Source organism: Seriola dumerili, unplaced genomic scaffold (assembly GCF_002260705.1).
Source record: "Seriola dumerili isolate Sdu_G_001 unplaced genomic scaffold, Sdu_1.0 BDQW01000811.1, whole genome shotgun sequence".
NCBI lineage: Eukaryota > Metazoa > Chordata > Actinopteri > Carangiformes > Carangidae > Seriola > Seriola dumerili.
In genome coordinates this window covers 28,898-46,212 of record NW_019175066.1, presented here as the reverse complement: position 1 = coordinate 46,212, position 17,315 = coordinate 28,898, and the positions used below count along the sequence as shown (strand labels likewise).

The 17,315-nt window shown below is 40.6% G+C and overlaps 1 protein-coding gene and 1 gene segment (V, D, J or C); both read left to right on the top strand.

The window, feature by feature from the left end:
• The first annotated feature begins 3,896 nt into the window (after window positions 1–3,896).
• On the top strand, window positions 3,897–8,320 carry LOC111237123 (solute carrier family 2, facilitated glucose transporter member 1-like). The gene is made up of 9 exons (XM_022766099.1): window positions 3,897–4,040; window positions 5,178–5,338; window positions 5,425–5,665; window positions 5,752–5,914; window positions 6,181–6,365; window positions 6,616–6,717; window positions 7,051–7,152; window positions 7,390–7,593; window positions 8,141–8,320. Exons 1-9 carry the CDS (start codon window positions 3,897–3,899, stop codon window positions 8,318–8,320), a joined length of 1,482 nt encoding a protein of 493 aa, XP_022621820.1.
• Window positions 8,321–12,204: 3,884 nt separating this feature from the next.
• LOC111237122 lies at window positions 12,205–12,689 on the top strand. The segment is given in 2 exon segments: window positions 12,205–12,272; window positions 12,361–12,689. Coding segments are annotated over 2 exon segments (387 nt in total).
• Window positions 12,690–17,315: the final 4,626 nt, after the last annotated feature.

The window sequence follows — 17,315 nt, the reverse complement described above, 5'->3', positions numbered from 1 at the left end:
TTTTTACTTCTGACAAACGACAAATCATTTAAACATAAAAATAGTGATCAACACTTAAATAGTTAGTGAACATCTGATTAAAAGCAGTTGTAGTCCTGGTAGAGTTCTGGTATATTTTTTTAACTGGTGAAACTTTTAAAAAATCACAATTTTTGATGCATTTCAAACAAAAGATTATAAATAAATACATTAATGACAGGGATCATTTGGGTAAGTGTGAGATATAAACGTGTTCCCCAGTACAATGACCCACTACATTTTACATTTCCCACATTTTGGCAGTGGTGAGTAATTTTGTGCAGTTTTTTTTTTCTCCCTCCTTTGTGCACTGAAACACTTAGAAACAGATCAAACACCATTACAGGTAATTAGAGAGGACCATTAGTTTGTGTGATAGCTGAACATTAGCAGTGGGGGGATGATAGTGTACACTGCTCACCATTTGTGCCTGATGCCCTCTGATCCTGCAGCAGCACCTGCCCAGCAGCCTGAGCAGGGTCAGGGGGTTGCCTGCCAGGAGGCCAGGGCTCAGGGGTCAAAGGTCATGTTCCAGACAGGCGTATCCACATGCTAATTGAGAACTCAGCTGCAGGAACAGAGCTTGCAGGTGGACAACGCATTTTACCCCCTGATGCTAACTATTCTTTCCACTCTTTTTTGCTTTAATGTACGATAAGAAGATCTGAGGGTTTGTTTTAAATATAGTCCTGTGACAGGTACAGCAAGTACAGCCAGAAATAAGTGTTGGTGAGAACTTCAGCTCTATAAAATGGAAATAAAGAGGGATTGTATTTCTCATTTATGTTAGACTACAGACATCTTCAGTTTTATTATAGGTTATTTAAAAACACACAATTGTATGTTCTCTAAGGTCTGACAATAAATAACTAAAAAATACAAAAAATACAGAATATTTAGAATATTCAGAAGAAGCTATGAATAAATTACAGTACATAGTTGATAAGAAATAAATATTTGACATGTGAAACTATCACTGTTTTGCAAATATGAAGTTATAGAAGAGGTCTTTTATTTCCTGTTTTCAGCACAACTCAAGTATTTCACATAAGTCAGTGCATCTCAGTCTTTTCCGTGGATTGAAATGATCTGCTTTTCATCACTTCCATCAGGGCCCACTTAATATTTAATTTGTACATATTTTACTTAAGATTTAATAATAAAGATTATTTTCAAGCACAAATGATGTGGTTTGTGGTGAGGCTGAGGTTTCCTCACCCAACATTATTATGAAGTTCATCTTTCTCCTCCATACTTTTATTTATTTGGCTTGTGCACCTCGGCAGTCAGCATGTGTGTGTGTGTGTGTGTATGTGTGTGTGTGTGTGTGTGTGTATGTGTGTGTGTGTGTGTGTGTGTGTGTGTGTGTGTGTGTCACTTATAAGCTGTATTTTACTAGTGTATATGCCTCATGTGCACACATATAGCTTATACAGCGAGATGTGTTTGCACATCAACACACCCACACAAACAGAAACACTCGTAACTGTGTAACAGTCATTCGATAAGACTGGATTGGATTAAACTTCAATGATCCATGTGAAGAAGTGAATAAAGGAACGCTCTTCCAGTAAGGCCACGCAGTTCATCAGCTGAAACTAAAGCATGAAAACCATAAAACTGAGGTAATGAGATTCAGGATTTTAAGAACTGTATGACTTCATAGATGGGAAATTTTGGGAGAGCTGGTTATTACCTGCATGTGAGATATGGATACTCAACTTGAATCATGCAACCCACAGAATCACGCACACATTTCCATGCTAACAACACATCCATGTACAAACAAAAAAACACACATAATCACCCTTATTATTAAGAACATGAATGACCAGATTATAATAATAACATACAAACACTCAACCCTTACTGCTCCATCGTTCGCCCTCATGTATCTGGATTTTGGAGAGGGGAGTGTATGCACACACATATACGTCCTCCTGATACTGTCTGTTAAATCCTTGAGGCTCTGAATTGTCACAGCATTGTGTGATGGGTGTTGTCTTTTAGGACTGTCCTTGAAAGCACCACACAGTGTCTCCGACAGCGAACATCTTGACCCAACAAAGTACGGTTTGATTTATCTAAAAACATAATTTACATTACACAGCAAGTTGGCTCGAAAAAATACAGGGAGTATTTCTCTTTAATACTCCAAAAGAAGAACATGTGTCAAAATGAGAACACCACCACAGAAGAAGATAATAAAGGCAATAACAAGACAGTTCCTAGAAAGACACTCGGAGATTCAAGGTCACCAGACACTCTTGAATTCTTCATTTTAGTGAGCATCATCACAGCACACAGACAAAATTACCCACACCCACACACACACACACACACACACACACACACACACACACACACACACACAGCTAAAGCACGAGGCTGTGTTATTGCCAAAACGCCTATTCAGTACTACTCAGTTTAGCTGCGGCCTGGGAACAGCCGTGTTGTTTAAAAGAGTTAATTTAATGTTTGGATGTAGCTGGTAAACTGATCCTCAGTCAGTGAGAACTCAGGACGCTGATCAGCTGGTCCATGAGAACCAGAGGAGGCCCGAGGCTGCCATTCTGTCAGGCCTGCCCCAAATTCACCAGCTGGGTGTGACTTCATCACTGGACTCACTGGTCCTGTGTGTGTGTGTGTGTGTGTGTGTGTGTGTGTGTGTGTGTGTATACAGTTTCCAGTGCTGGTGTTTGCATGTTCAGTCAGGAAAATTTACACAGTCATATTTGAAACTCAGGGATGAAGACGGGATCATCGTGTGACTGAGGAACTGTGGTGAGAACTTGAAAAACTATGTAAAGATATAGATGTTAATATAGATAACAGTCAGTAAAGGTGTTTGTTTTTACTATTATATAATAATATATATCAGGATTTTAAGAATAAACCTGTCATTGTGTCCATTTTCAAACGCACTGATGAAACTAGGTAAATCCAGTTCACTCATGAAGTTTAATCACATTTTAATTTGCCTTGAATATGAATGTTAGAGCAGTTATTCTCCTCACAGCAGCAACTAACTGGATTTCTTTCTTCTCTTTTTTTCCACTTTTTGGATTTATATTTTGGACATGACAAGCAATTTGTTTTACTCCACAGCACAGGTAAGAAGAAAGTATATAGTATATAGAAAGTAAAAGTATATAATTTCACTGATTGATTTGATTTCTATAACGTTCTACAGCATATTTGACATCTTTTCTCAAAAAACTAAAATTATTGTGTGCTGTGAAGCGTACAGGACATCGCTCCACCTGGATGGATGTTATTTGATGTCATGCTGCCGGGAGACTATAATAAAATTGTAATTTTAAAACACACACACACAAAAAAAAAAGATTCTACCTAACACACAGCAAGTCCATTAAATATTTAATATGTGTGAAATCTTGTTGCTGTATTATCACATGTACAGTATCTCTGTGATCATACTCATTCTAATTCTGGCATCATTTGGGTTTTTCACAGCAGAGAAAGTCAGAAGAAAATAAATGCACCTACATCTGGAGGGAGTGACACTCACCCAAACAAATGGCGTCCCAGGAGGTTTGTTGTTTTAGCCATTTTTCTACAAATGAACACAGTCTGGCAGAAGGAGCTCTAACACTCACTTGTGGTAATTAAAATTCTGGACATCTTGTCAGTGTGTGAAAACACTGTGGTTCCTGCCACCCTTGACCTTAATAAATAGTGAGAGAGTCACTTATGTTGGGAGAGCCATGATGGGTCAGTGAGGTTTAGTCTGTACTGTAGATTTAAAAAAGTGGCATTCAAAACTTTTTATTGTAGCTACTGTTCTTTTTACTTCCAGTGGTTTCATTTTTGTTGAGAAAATAAGAAGGAGGAAGTTAGAGTGTTGTGAATCTGATATGAATAAGAATGACTTACATCACCCCGACACTGTTACTGCACAGAGCCATCTGACTGCCACGCTCCTGACCTCCATCCTGGCAGCGGTGCTGGGCTCCCTGCAGATTGGCTACCACACCGGCAACATCAATGCACCAGCCAAGGTGAGCAGGACACAGGAGCTAAAGGGGAAATATGACATGATGTTGGTTGATACTGAAAACAACATTTAGCTTCAAAGATCTCAGCTTTCTTTTTTTTGTATTTTTAGTGTTAAAATTATCTTTGTGAATATACTGTCCATCAGTGTTGTAGTCCTGGAGTCCAGGACTCAGACTGAAGTCCAACTCGAGTCCTGCTTTTCAGGACTCGAGTTGGACTTAAACACTGATGACTTGGACTTAGACTCGAGTGTTGACTCAAAAGTTGGAGACAAGGACTCCAACTATCATGTCACACACAGTAAATAAACTCCGTTTGCACTGGAACCCGTCTCTGAACTGGACTCAGACTCGACTTAGATGACTCAGACTCGGACTTGGGTCATGGGGACTCTACTTGGACTCGACTCGGGCTCTTCTTTGGTGACTCGGATTCAAACACTTGGGACTCAAGACTTGACTACAACACTGCTGTACATTAACATCCATCCTGACATGAAACCCATCAGTATCTGTCTCAATGAAAGAATACAAATTCCTACATTTGAAATAATGACTATATCTATCAAGACTTCGTGCAGGAGGTCTCGCAGAGCAATAATAGACTTTAAATGCGAGTGAAGTACAGAACTGCAGCACAGAGCGCCAGTATCAGCCCAGGTTATCATCCGTTCAGAGGGGAAGGCTGAAAAAGCTGCTGATGGCCAAACAAATATCTCACAGACCCAATAAAACACTGAATGAACTTAATCTGCTGAAACCCTCCGGCTCAGCTCCAGGCCTGGCTCCTCTGGGCTGGCAGGGGTTTGATTTTTCACAGGTTGACTAAACTTTTGCAATAAATGACTTTTTTAAATCTATTTTTAATTTACTTTTGTTTGAATTTAGTCTTAAACAGACCTTCAGATTTTATACATTTCTCACGACACATTCAGTCTGAAATAATTAGTGCAACATAAAAAGTTTTTAATTCCAGATGAATTTAATGATTTAGATTATTGAATAAAATTTTCGATCAGAAACTTGTTTGGTTGTACATTGAGAAAAAAAAGCAGTTTTGAAGGTGAATTCCTCAATTTGAAGTTTTGCTTATCATGTATTTAGTGACGCAGATTGCCTCTCTTTACAATTGTTGTTCAGATCATCGAAGAGTTCTTCAACCACACCTGGAGAGCCAGACACAACCAGTCGATGCCAGATCACAGTCTGACTCTGCTGTGGTCCCTCTCCGTCAGCATTAAGGACTTCGGAGCCTTGCTCGGTTCCCTGGGAGTCAAATATGTAGCAGATTCTTATGGACGGTATGACGGACAGAAAATTATTATTTTTCTTAATATTTCTGTCATATTTTTTTTTCTTGTGTCATTTCTCACATCTTCCCCTCCAGGCGTAACTCCATTCTAATAGTGAACTGTCTCTCCGTGGTGGGAGCATGTCTGATGTCCGCATCCAAAGCCTGCGAGTCATTTGAAGTTCTCATCCTGGGACGGCTGGTGTTCGGTCTGTTCTGCGGCCTGGTGATGACTCTTAATCCGCTGTACATCCAGGAAGTGTCCCCCACCAACCTGAGAGGGGCCTTTGCTACTCTCAACCAGGTGTCCTTTGCCTCGGGCATCCTGGTGGGGATGGTGAGGAGTCAGAGATAAATGAAAAAGCAGTTTGAGGTTGTTGAGGAAGTGAAACTGTCAAACAATCCTGAACTTGTTTGCTGCAGGTTGCTGGTCTGGAGACAGTGTTGGGTACAGAGCATTACTGGGCCATGATGCTGTCCCTGTCTCTCATCCCGGCCTTGACCCAGTACCTGGTCCTGCCTTTCTGCCCTGAGAGCCCTCGATACCTGCTCATCAACCGCGGAGAGGAGAGCAAGGCAGAGGCTGGTGGGTAGCACTGTCTCTGCAGTTTTCACATCACCGGTCACATTATTTCACTGGAATCATTAAACTGGAGCTCCATCATGCAACAGTTAAATGTCCTCCTCCAGCTCCATTGATTATTGAAAAGAGTTTCTGTATAGATGTCGTCAGTGATGACCTGAAGAAGCTTTATTACCAGTTTATGGATTCATGGCTGAATCAAAACATGAAAATGCTTTTAATGCACTCCAGTATCTCAGCTTCTTTATAGAAGGTGTTTTACCCCCCAGCCCTGCTGCGACTGAGAGGCAGAGCAGAGAAAGTGTTTGCTGAGCTGGAAGAGATGAAGGAAGAGGCCGCCCACACTCAGAGCGGTGTCACCATCCACGAGTTCTTCAAGAAGCGCAGCTACAAGCAGCCGATCATCATCGTCCTCATCATTAACTTAGGCAGCCAGCTGTCCGGATTCAACGCAGTGAGTCGCATGAAATGAGTTTTGAACAGTTTCACACAAGGCGAAGGTGGTACTCCTAAAATATTATTTGGTAAATTACTGGTAAAACATAAATAAAACAACGATACTCTCAAAGTGAAGCTCAGTTTTTTGCTGGCTCGCTCACTCTCTGATGAATATTCAGCCCAGCTCTCTGGTAAATCTATAAATTATTCAACCTCAGCACCAACCACCCACTAAACTAAAGTCAATTTCTGCTCTTTTCCTTCAGATCATCAATTATTCCACCAGAATGTTCCAGGCCAAGTTTGATGAGGCCAAATACCTGACTCTGGGTGTGGGGGCTGTCAATGTGACCTTCACTTTGGTAGCAGTAAGTACAAAATCTAGTGGTGAGCCTTTATAATTGCAGCTTCACATGTCATTGTAACAATATGATTGATATCATGATAAAAGGGCTGCTCAACAGAAACTCACAAGTCTGATCAATAAACGTTAAATCTACTTAATATATAAGGTGAATCACATTTTGTAGATTTTGCCACGAGCTGAACCCAAATGTTGGACTAAAGATAAAGTGTTGAATCTTCTGAGTCTTGAATGGTTTTACAGCCTGAACCACAACAGGTATAATGTTGCATTTTAATTCAAAAAAGCCGGATGAAATGTGAGCAGAGTCACCGCTGAGTTGTTTTTTCCTCTCCAGTTCTTCCTGATGGAAAGGGCAGGGAGGAGGAGATTGCTCCTGACTGGTTTCATCTCCATAGCAGTGTGCAATTTACTCATGACCATAGTCGATTCTGTCCTGGTAAGATCATTTTGCTCAGTGCAATTGTTATTTTCATTTGTGCAGGAAAAGTTGTATTGTAATATTGGATATGCACTAGATGTCCAACGTTTGATATTTATAGCATCCTCTGTTGAATTGTTAAAACACACTATGGTATCTTTTTGAGAACGGTTTGAAACTTAAGTCCAGTCTAATTTTCCTCTTAAACATTAACAAATATACAATGACGAAGAAACTCGTCTGTCCACCGTTCAGCACCTGGCCCCGGAGCTGCGGAGCCTGCAGGTCCTGCTGGTTTTCTGCCTGATTTCGGCCTATGAGCTGGGCCCTGGCCCCATCTCCTGGTTCATCGCGGCCGAGCTGTTCGACCAGCCTGGCAGACCCATCGCCATGGCCTTCACCAGCATGCTCAACTGGGGAGGGAAGTTTGTTCTGGCGCTCCTCTTTCCTCCATTACTGGTGGGTTTATAATGTTGGCCTGCATGCTGAGTGACCGAGCTAAACGTCAGGGGAAACTTTAGAGGTGGATTTCTTGTTTGCTTTTGCCAGTTCGCTTGCACCTCAGAGACACGGCTGTTGAATACAGACTATAAATCTGTTCAGTCTGTTATATACATATGAATCGACTATAAAAAAAAAGACATAAATCTGTTCAATGTTAAATATGTATAAATCTGTTTCTAAATCCTTTAAAATCAGGTTTAAATAATAGTGAGTAAATTAACAGTTAACCAGAGAAACATCTGTTTGAACAGCAGAGACAGCAGCCAACCTGAAACTAAGACCAATGAACCAAATAAAACAACCTTGTTGTTTTTCTCCTTTCTTGTTTTAAAGCTCTTCTTTCTTCTCTTTTTCTTCTTTTACTTCTTACTCTGAGATTCTGTGTTGTTTCACATGGTATGATTGTGCTGCAGTTTGGGCCAGAATTTAGATCTACTGTTTGATATACAAAGGTCAAATTCCCTGCTTAAAGGAATTCTTGTGGTGTCTCTTCCACAAACAGAAAGTCTGCGGTGAGTACGTCTACCTCCTCTTCATGATCGTGGCTCTGCTCGCCTTCACCTTCACCTGGATTCGCCTCCCTGAGACGAAGGGGCGCACATTCGATGACATTGCAGAGGAGTTCAGAGGAGCAGAGGGGATTCCTCTGCACAATAAGACTGGATTCAACACCTTCACCTGACAGACCTTTCCACCCTTACTAAATCTGCTCATAGTCATACTGTTAAAGGCTCAGTTCACCCCATTTACAACTGAAATATCTTACTAATTATATTAGTGGTATGCAAGGATATTGCTTTTGGTTTTATTTGCGTAATTTTTAAAAAATGATAATAACTGTCCTCTACAGTTTGTGTGCCAAACCACAATATTATTTCTAGAGGGACATTTTAAAGCTCAGTGCACCAAAAACAAAATTGCACTCAGTAATTTGGGTGGACTGACCCTTTAACCGTCTTAATGGTGATCGCAAAGGACAAACTGCTGTTTATCCTCGAGGGTACCAGTGAGTCACAACATTAGGTCTGTGTGTGTCCTGAAGACGCTGACATGGATTCAGTTAACTTGGCTTTTCAACATTATTATGATTATCAGTTTGAAAGAGTATAATCATTGATATTTATACTGCATATTTTAATGCATTTTGTAACCATTGTATTGTTATTTTGAAAAGCAAAGAGACCTTTTCGGGGGCAGACAGCGGACAATTTCCAACCGTTAAACAGTGAAAAAAGTCTGCATCACCCAGGGGCTCACAGTAATTTACTTCGTTTAGTTTATGAGGACTAAAATTGGATTTGTTCTCTCCCTAGAGACCAAAGTTTGCAAAGGTTTATTTGACAGCTGGCTTTGTTTTTAACACAAATAGCGTTATGACGCACAGACCACAACATCATGGAAAATTTTCCCATGTGTCATAATTTTCATCCGAAATCCTGAGGACACTCATTTGTCTCACTGGGTTCAGTGGAAGAAAGGGTTTTTGGAGACGTTCCAGAAACGCTCGTTTATGTCACAACATTACATCACTGTCATTTTTGTAAATAAATATCCTGTTACGTCAAGATCTTTACTGACTTTTTATGAAACTGAATAATATCAGATGAAGGAAAAAAGACTGATTGACTGAGTTTATGACATTAGAATTTTTTTTATTATTTTTATTAATGTTGTTTTTGTGGTTTATCTTTAGAGTGATCTAATCATAGATCACACTTGAGGTGTTAAATGCAATAGTGTTAGTACGCTTGATCATATTAAACTGAATTATATAGTAAATGCACATAAATGTACCAGGTGAGTGTCAGGTGAAGCCAGCAGCTGTTCCTGATCCCCCCTCGAACCGGTCTCACCAATGAACAGTTTGAGCTTCCTGCCGCACAGACACAGCATCCTTCCTGTTCAATATTGGGTTGTGAAATCTCACATATCTCTGAACTGTGTACACTTGTAAGATGTCTGTGAAAACCAACCACAGCTGTGTGAATAAATATTTCATCCAATATGATCTACAGTGACTTGCAGAAACCGCACAGGGAGCGGAGCCAGGAGATCAGAGGACATGCTTGGGCTTTAAAACACCAGGGGGCGGAATCAAATTTAAATGTAAATGACTGTACTTGTGCTTTCAAAGCCGTCTAATAACTCATGACACACAGTCTAAGTCTGGACTCAGATTCAGAGGAACGGTTCGTCCCGTGTTTGTTTTTATTTATTTTATTTCTGTCTCACTGCAAAAGTATGAGAACAGTGCCACCTACTGGTCCAAGCTTTATAGGAGCTGTAAATGAAACTACAGTAGAACTGTGTCTTACAGCAAGAGCACTTTTTGGAGCTATATATGGCAACTTCTACGATCCATTTAAAAACTAACTACTCATGTCAACAGCATGAATAGCTGCAGTGCTTTCATGTGAGTCACCAATTCAGCTCTGTAAATCTGTAGCCGTACTTGGCGCCTCTGTCTCGCTCGCAGCCACATTCAGTGAGTGGGAGAAGTCACCTTCAGTGACCTGCACAGACTCAAAGAGGAAACTGCCTTTTTTTTTTTCTTTTTTAAATAAAACATGTTCATTATTTTTCTGCAATCAGAAAACACACTTAAATAAAGAATTAAAAAAACCCACAAACAAACACAGCACATCAATCATGACAACAGCAGCCACAGCCACAGATAAATTAAGTGCAAGTTAGTGATTCTTTAAAAAAAACTAAATTGTATTTACATATTACAACACCTTTTGGGAGAAAAAAAGGAAACAAAATACATGCATGATGCTTTACATTGAACTCAACACATGAATTCTTAGCCTGAAAGACTTTCAGCACAGGGTCCCAGATCAAACACACCTCCTCTATCTTCATTGTAAAATCTCAGTCTCTCCAAGTGTAGCGTGTTTGCCATTTCTCCCAACCGCTGATCATATGTGGGGACAGCGTCCAGCTTCTGCATTCGTAAAATTAACTTCTTTGCAGTTACTTTTCCAAACAAGACAGACATTTCTTTCATATTTATTGACAGAAAATTAAGAGCTAGTTGCTCCAATAATCACTATCAGCGGATCTGTCTCCCAACGTTTCCCAAAAGCCCCAGGAAAACAGGGTGCTGCATGACCAGAAAGAATGTGTGAGATTACTAATCCTAGATTTACACCGATTGCAAGAAGGTGAAACATCACAAAAAAAAAAAGAAAACAGAGCAACTTTTCTTGGGAAATGTAATTTTGTTGAACAGCCAGTGAGTCACCACCAGCAGCTGTTCAGCTTCAGAGAAGACAGTAAATTTATGACTGAGTGAATGTGAACAGTATGTTGCTGAGAAAATGAGGGTCTATCACTTGACGTCTATTCTGTCCATTTATGGTCTGAAATTTCTCGCTGAAACATTTGTAGAATCTGAAACTGAACCTGAAAGTTCAGTGACAAAACACAGAAACCTAAAAATAATCTTATTATTATCTTGTAGATTGCCAATAAGTGTTGATAGATTTTCTAAATCAAACTTTATCAGGTGTTAGTTTTTCTAGATGTTTGCTGGCAGAGAAAGATCTTTCATGTTTTCTTCATCAAAAGAAAAAAAATCACTGACAAGCAGCTTTTTATTATAACTGATTGGAATTAATGCAGATAAGAGTGATGGACTGAAGGGGGAACTCTACCACTTACTATACTCCACATCACATTACACGAAGAACTGACACTCCCACCTGCAGCTGTTCATATTTCTGTCACTAAATTAGACTGTGTTAGTTTCTGCCTGACACAACATGGATATTATCATCAAACAAAGCCTCCTCACACTGTCTGTCTGTTTGCTTTGGACTTCAGGTAATAAACAAGAAAATCAACTGAGGACTAAATGGATTTGTAAATAAAAATAAAAATTTACATTTTTGTGTTTTTGCTCTTATACTTCAGAAGAGTTTATCATTTGAAATTGCAGTGATGTCAGAGAATAATAAGAGAATATAAGAGTTTGCATGTGTTAACATCCACTGTTGAACACACAGGTCGAACTGATGGGAGTGATGTCACACAGACCCCCATACTGTGGAGAAACAAGGGTGACAATGCAACAATACACTGCAACCACACCAAGGGTGGTGGCTACTTCCAGATGTACTGGTACAGACAGCTGCCTGGAGAAAACATGAAACTAATTGTGTTCACAACACCGTTTAATAAAGATCACGACTTGGGAAAGTTCAGCAAAGAGAAATTCTCAGCCACCAAACCTGATGCTGAGAACGGGACATTCACAGTGGAGAATCTGGAGCCAGGAGATCAAGGCTTGTATTTCTGTGCCGTCAGTGAGCACAGTGATACAGACACACTTGGTAGATGAACAAAAACCCCAGTGTATTGCTAGCACACCTCTATCCCTCACTAATCAGTCTCATGTACTGTAGGGGGACCTCAAGCACCACAAATACTCCCAGCTACATCCTGATTCACTGAGAGGCTTTTGATACAGCTGCAGGATCAGGCGTCACACACTAGTGACACTCCCACCTACAACTCTTTATATCTCTGTGAATAACATGACAGTTATGCATGAGCCTCAGACTGTGATAACATGGACGTGATCAAACACGGACCCTGCAGCTTCTTCATATTTCTGCTTTGGATTAAAGGTAAGTTAACCTTTTATTTTAGGGATGGCAGTAGAGGGTTGTAGAGTGGTCTACTTTAAAATTCTCACTGTCAATCTGTTGTACACAGGTTTTATTGATGGGAGTGATGTCAACCAGACCCCCATCCTGTGGAAGGACAAGGGTGACAATGCAACAATACACTGCAACCACACCAAGGGTGCTCTTTACTCCCAGATGTACTGGTACAGACAGCTGCCTGGAGAAAATATGAAACTAATTGTGTTCACGACGACATCTAAAAACGACTTTGGAGATTTTGACCAAAAGAAATTCTCAGCCACCAGACCTGGTACTGAGAGCGGGATATTCACAGTGGAGAAGCTGGAGCCTGGAGATCAAGGCTTGTATTTCTGTGCTGTGAGTCAACACAGTGATACAGACACATGTGGAAGCTGAACAAAAACCCCACAGCACTTTTCACAACTGTTACCAAACTATAATCTCCTGTACTGTAGGGGGACCTCGAGTACCACAGATTCTCCCAGTTACACTTTGATCACACGCCACACAATATATGACACTCCCACCTGCCACTCTTCATATCTCTGTCACTAACTGACAGTTCTGTGTAAGACTCTGACTCTCTGAACATGGACATTATCAAACACGGTCTCGTCAGCTTGCTGCTATTTCTGCTCTGGATAAAAGGTAAAGTACAAAAAGATCAGCACACTGCATTACTGACTTCATCTTCTATTAGAAGGAACAAGCAAAACCTCAAATCACTGTAAATGTTCAGCTGTATGTGAGTTAAAACAAACTTTGGTAACTTTTACTGTCACACACAGGTCTAACTGATGGGAGTGATGTCACCCAGACCTCCATACTAAAGTGTCTTAGTGTTAGTCCAAATAAACCAAAGTGTCACCAGCAGGAGCGCTGTCAGTAAAAATCAAGAAACTCAAAAAGTTATAAAGTAGTCAATAAAATTAAGTCAAATTAAATAAAGAAAATAATAAAAGTCGGACATTACCCAAAAAGCAAATGAATACATTAAGAATAGGGAGATAAACTGAGTTACAGGTTTTACTGTAACGTGTCTGTATGTCACATATATCAGTAGAGGACGTCACTGCTGCTCTGAACTGAAATCACTATCAGACCTAGAGTCAGTACATTTCTGAGAAATGGAAAAACGGGTCCAGCTTCACAAAAATCTTTACTTGCTGAAAACACTGATGGTATTTTTCACACCTGCAGGGGGGGACAAACCTCAGCAAATGAAATGAGTTTTAACAACGTACAGTACACCCCCTGAAGATCACATGATAGTGCTCTGAAGTTAAAAACTGATGTAGATATCTGACACTTCCCCTGTTTGTTATATGGGAACAGTGATGTGCTCTCATCCACAGCACAAGAAAGCTGGTGCTAGAGTCTCTGTTCTAAATGTGTTGAACATGATCTTCATGGTCTTATTGTTTTGTTTCCTTCACCTGCCAGGAAACACCGGTGAGTATTACAAGCAGAAGAAGACGCTGCGCAGAGCTAATGACTTCTGTATTTAAAGTCTCATCTGTTCTTTTTACAGCAGGAGCCTCTGACACCAAACGTGTCGACCAAACACCTCCGTTCATCATTAAGAGGAACTGGTCAAGTCTGTCGACAGTGAGATCAACTGTGCACACAGCATAACAAGTTATAATCGATATCTTGGGTAACAAACAGAAGACACAAGTTAAAGTTCTGGGATATTAATCTGAAACCCAAGACCTTGAAGGACACGTGAAGGGGAATCAGCTTTACAGGAGACGGCCGCAAACACGTCAAACTCACCATTTCTAATTGTTTCAACTGAATGACTGTGGTGGTGTAATTTTCTGTGCCTGCGAGTTTACGCACAAGTTGCTGCAGATTCTCCTCAGTCATACAAAAACCTTCCAGTCAAAACCCAACGCCAGACACACAAAACTTTCAGTGCCTCTGAACACCTGCAGCCAGCCTCCATCTAACCAGGCCTTTTGAAGAGTTAACCGCTGTTCTGACCATGATTTTGACCTTCCTCCTGACACTAACATTATCTGTGATTGTTTGAAATAAAGTTCTTTTTTGGGCAATGGACTCAATCGTGATTATGACTTTTTCCCTCATACAGGAATGACTTAAATCTTAAATAGGGGGATGCGGCGCTGATCATCTTCAGTATCCATTAGATAGATGAGGATGTTTTCAAATCTGAACAACCGTCCGAAAGTCAAAGATTTTATTCCTACGTTTACTTTCAGCAGAAGACTAAGAAAAGCCAGAACAACATTGCAATTTGTGAAATGAGGAGTGTGTTTTTTAACACATTTGCTTGAAATGAATCAAAATAGTTGGCCAATTAATTTTCTGGTCGCTTGAATAATGATTTGTGGATTGGATTGTGAAAGTAAGCCAGAGTCTTCAGACATGAAATCGTCTGCCCAGTGAGTCTGTTTCAGGATAAATCTATCTGACTGAGAAATATGAAGAAAAGTCAAGAAATTCTAAGATCTGACCTGAATCACTTCATAATTTTCTCAACTGGTTGTCATGAAAATCTTTCTTTAAGAACGTCTTTATCATCAAAATACATGGTCAGGTTGTCATGGAGTAATCTTACAGGGATGGTGCCTGTTAGGGCGAAACTCCACTACCACTTCCACTACATGTAAATGTGAGTGTAGACTTAAGGCAGCTCACAGGATCACTTCATACCAGGGCACTTGACCACTCGCCCACCTGCAGATCCTCATATCTCTGTAACTATATGAAGACTTTTGGTCCAGACATGGTCTGATCATCACTAAACAAGGCCTCATCAAGATGGTCGCTCTTTCTGCTGTGGACTACAGGGTAATTAATCAAATACAACTCAAACTTCTGACTCGAGTGGTTACATTCAAGATTTGCGAGGTGATGTGTCAGACAATTTAAATGAATTCAGTACTTTTCCTTATGATACTCAGTTTTTATTGATGGGAGTGATGTCACCCAGACCCCCATCCTGTGGAGAAACAAGGGTGACAATGCAACAATAACAGTGCAACCACACCAAGGCTCGCCTACTCCGATGTACTGGTACAGACAGCTGCCTGGAGAAATATGAAACTAATTGTGCTTCACAACAACACTAAAAACGACTTTGGAGATTTCTTTGACCAAAAAGAAATTCTCAGCCACCAAGACCTGGTGCTGAGAGCGGGACATTCACAGTGGAGAATCTGGAAGCTGGAGATCTAAGGCTTGTATTTCTGTGCTGTGAGTCAACACAGTGATACAGACACATGTGGAAGTGACAAAAACCCCACAGCACTTTTCACCAACTGTCTTACCAAACCTATAATCTCTGTACTGTAGGGGGACTACGAGTACCACAGATTCTCCCCGTTACACTTGATCACACGCCACCACAATATATGACCACATCCCACCTTCCACTTCTTTCATATCTCTGTCACTAACTGGACAGTTCCTGTGTAAGGACTCTGACTCTCTGAACATGACATTATCAAACACGGTCTCGCTCAGCTTGCTGCTATTCTGCTCTGGAATTAAAAGGTAAATTACAAAACAGATCAGCGCACTTGCATTTACGCACTCATCTTCTGATTTGAAGGAACAAGCAAAACCTCAATCACTTAAATTTCTGCTGTATGTGAGTTAAAACAAACTTTGTGTAACCTTATACCGGTCACACACAGTCTAACTGATGGGAGTGACGTCCATCGACTTCAACACTGTGGAGAACAAGGGTGACATGCAACATAGAATGCAGCCACACCAAAGGTTCGCCTACGTATATATGTACTGGTACAGACAGCTGCCTGGAGAAACTATGAAACTATTGTGTCTACAACAGCTGAGCATAGATTGATCATGACTTTGGAAAGTCAGCAAATAGAAATTCCAGCCACTTAGCCTGAGCTGAGAAGCGGGACATTCCGTGAGAAGAATCTGGAGCCTGAAGATCAAGGCTTGTATTTCTGTGCCGTCCAGTGAGCACAGTGATACAGACCACTTGGTAGATGAACAAAAACCCCAGTGTATTGCTAGCACACCTCTATCCCTCACTAATCAGTCTCATGTACTGTAGGGGGACCTCAAGCACCACAAATACTCCCAGCTACATCCTGATTCACTGAGAGGCTTTTGATACAGCTGCAGGATCAGGCGTCACACACTAGTGACACTCCCACCTACAACCTCTTTATATCTCTGTGAATAACGTGACAGTTATGCATGAGCCTCAGACTGTGATAACATGGACTGATCAAACACGGACCCTGCAGCTTCTTCATATTTCTGCTTTGGATTAAAGGTAATTAACCTTTTATTTTAGGGATGGCAGTAGAGGGTTGTAGATGGTCTATTTAAAATTCTCACTGTAATCTGTTGTACACAGGTTTTATTGGAGAGTGATGTCACCAGACCCCCATCCTGTGGAAAGGACAAGGGTGCAATGCAACAATACACTGCAACCACACCAAGGGTTCTGCTATTACCAGATGTACTGGTACAGACAGCTGCCGGAGAAACCATATGAACTAATTGTGTTTCACAACAACATCTAAAAACGACTTTGGAGATTTCGACAAAAAGAAATTCTCAGCCACAAACCTGTGCTGAGAGCGGGACATTTCACAGTGGAGAATCTTGGAGCCCTGGAGATCAAGGCTTGTATTTCTGCTTGCCGTCAGTGAGCACAGTGATACAGACAACTGTGGAGTGAACAAAAACCTCTCACTAAATCTCCTCCTGTGTTATGTAATATAACATGACAAACATAAGTTTTTACTATAACAAAGGTTAAAGAATTTGCTGACATGACTAAAAATTCAGTCATGTAGAGATATTTTCTTTTTGTAGGCGTCATAACAGTTCTCTCACAACATTGACTGTTGTGCTTATTTAAAGGATACGCGGATAATCCATTGTTATTCAAGACAAGAGGCATGTGTGGACCATCATAACATATGAGCTGAATTGGAAGAACAGTTTAACCTACAGTATCAACTCATTTAATGGGAATTATTCAAGGCTCGTCCATCTCTTCTCTTT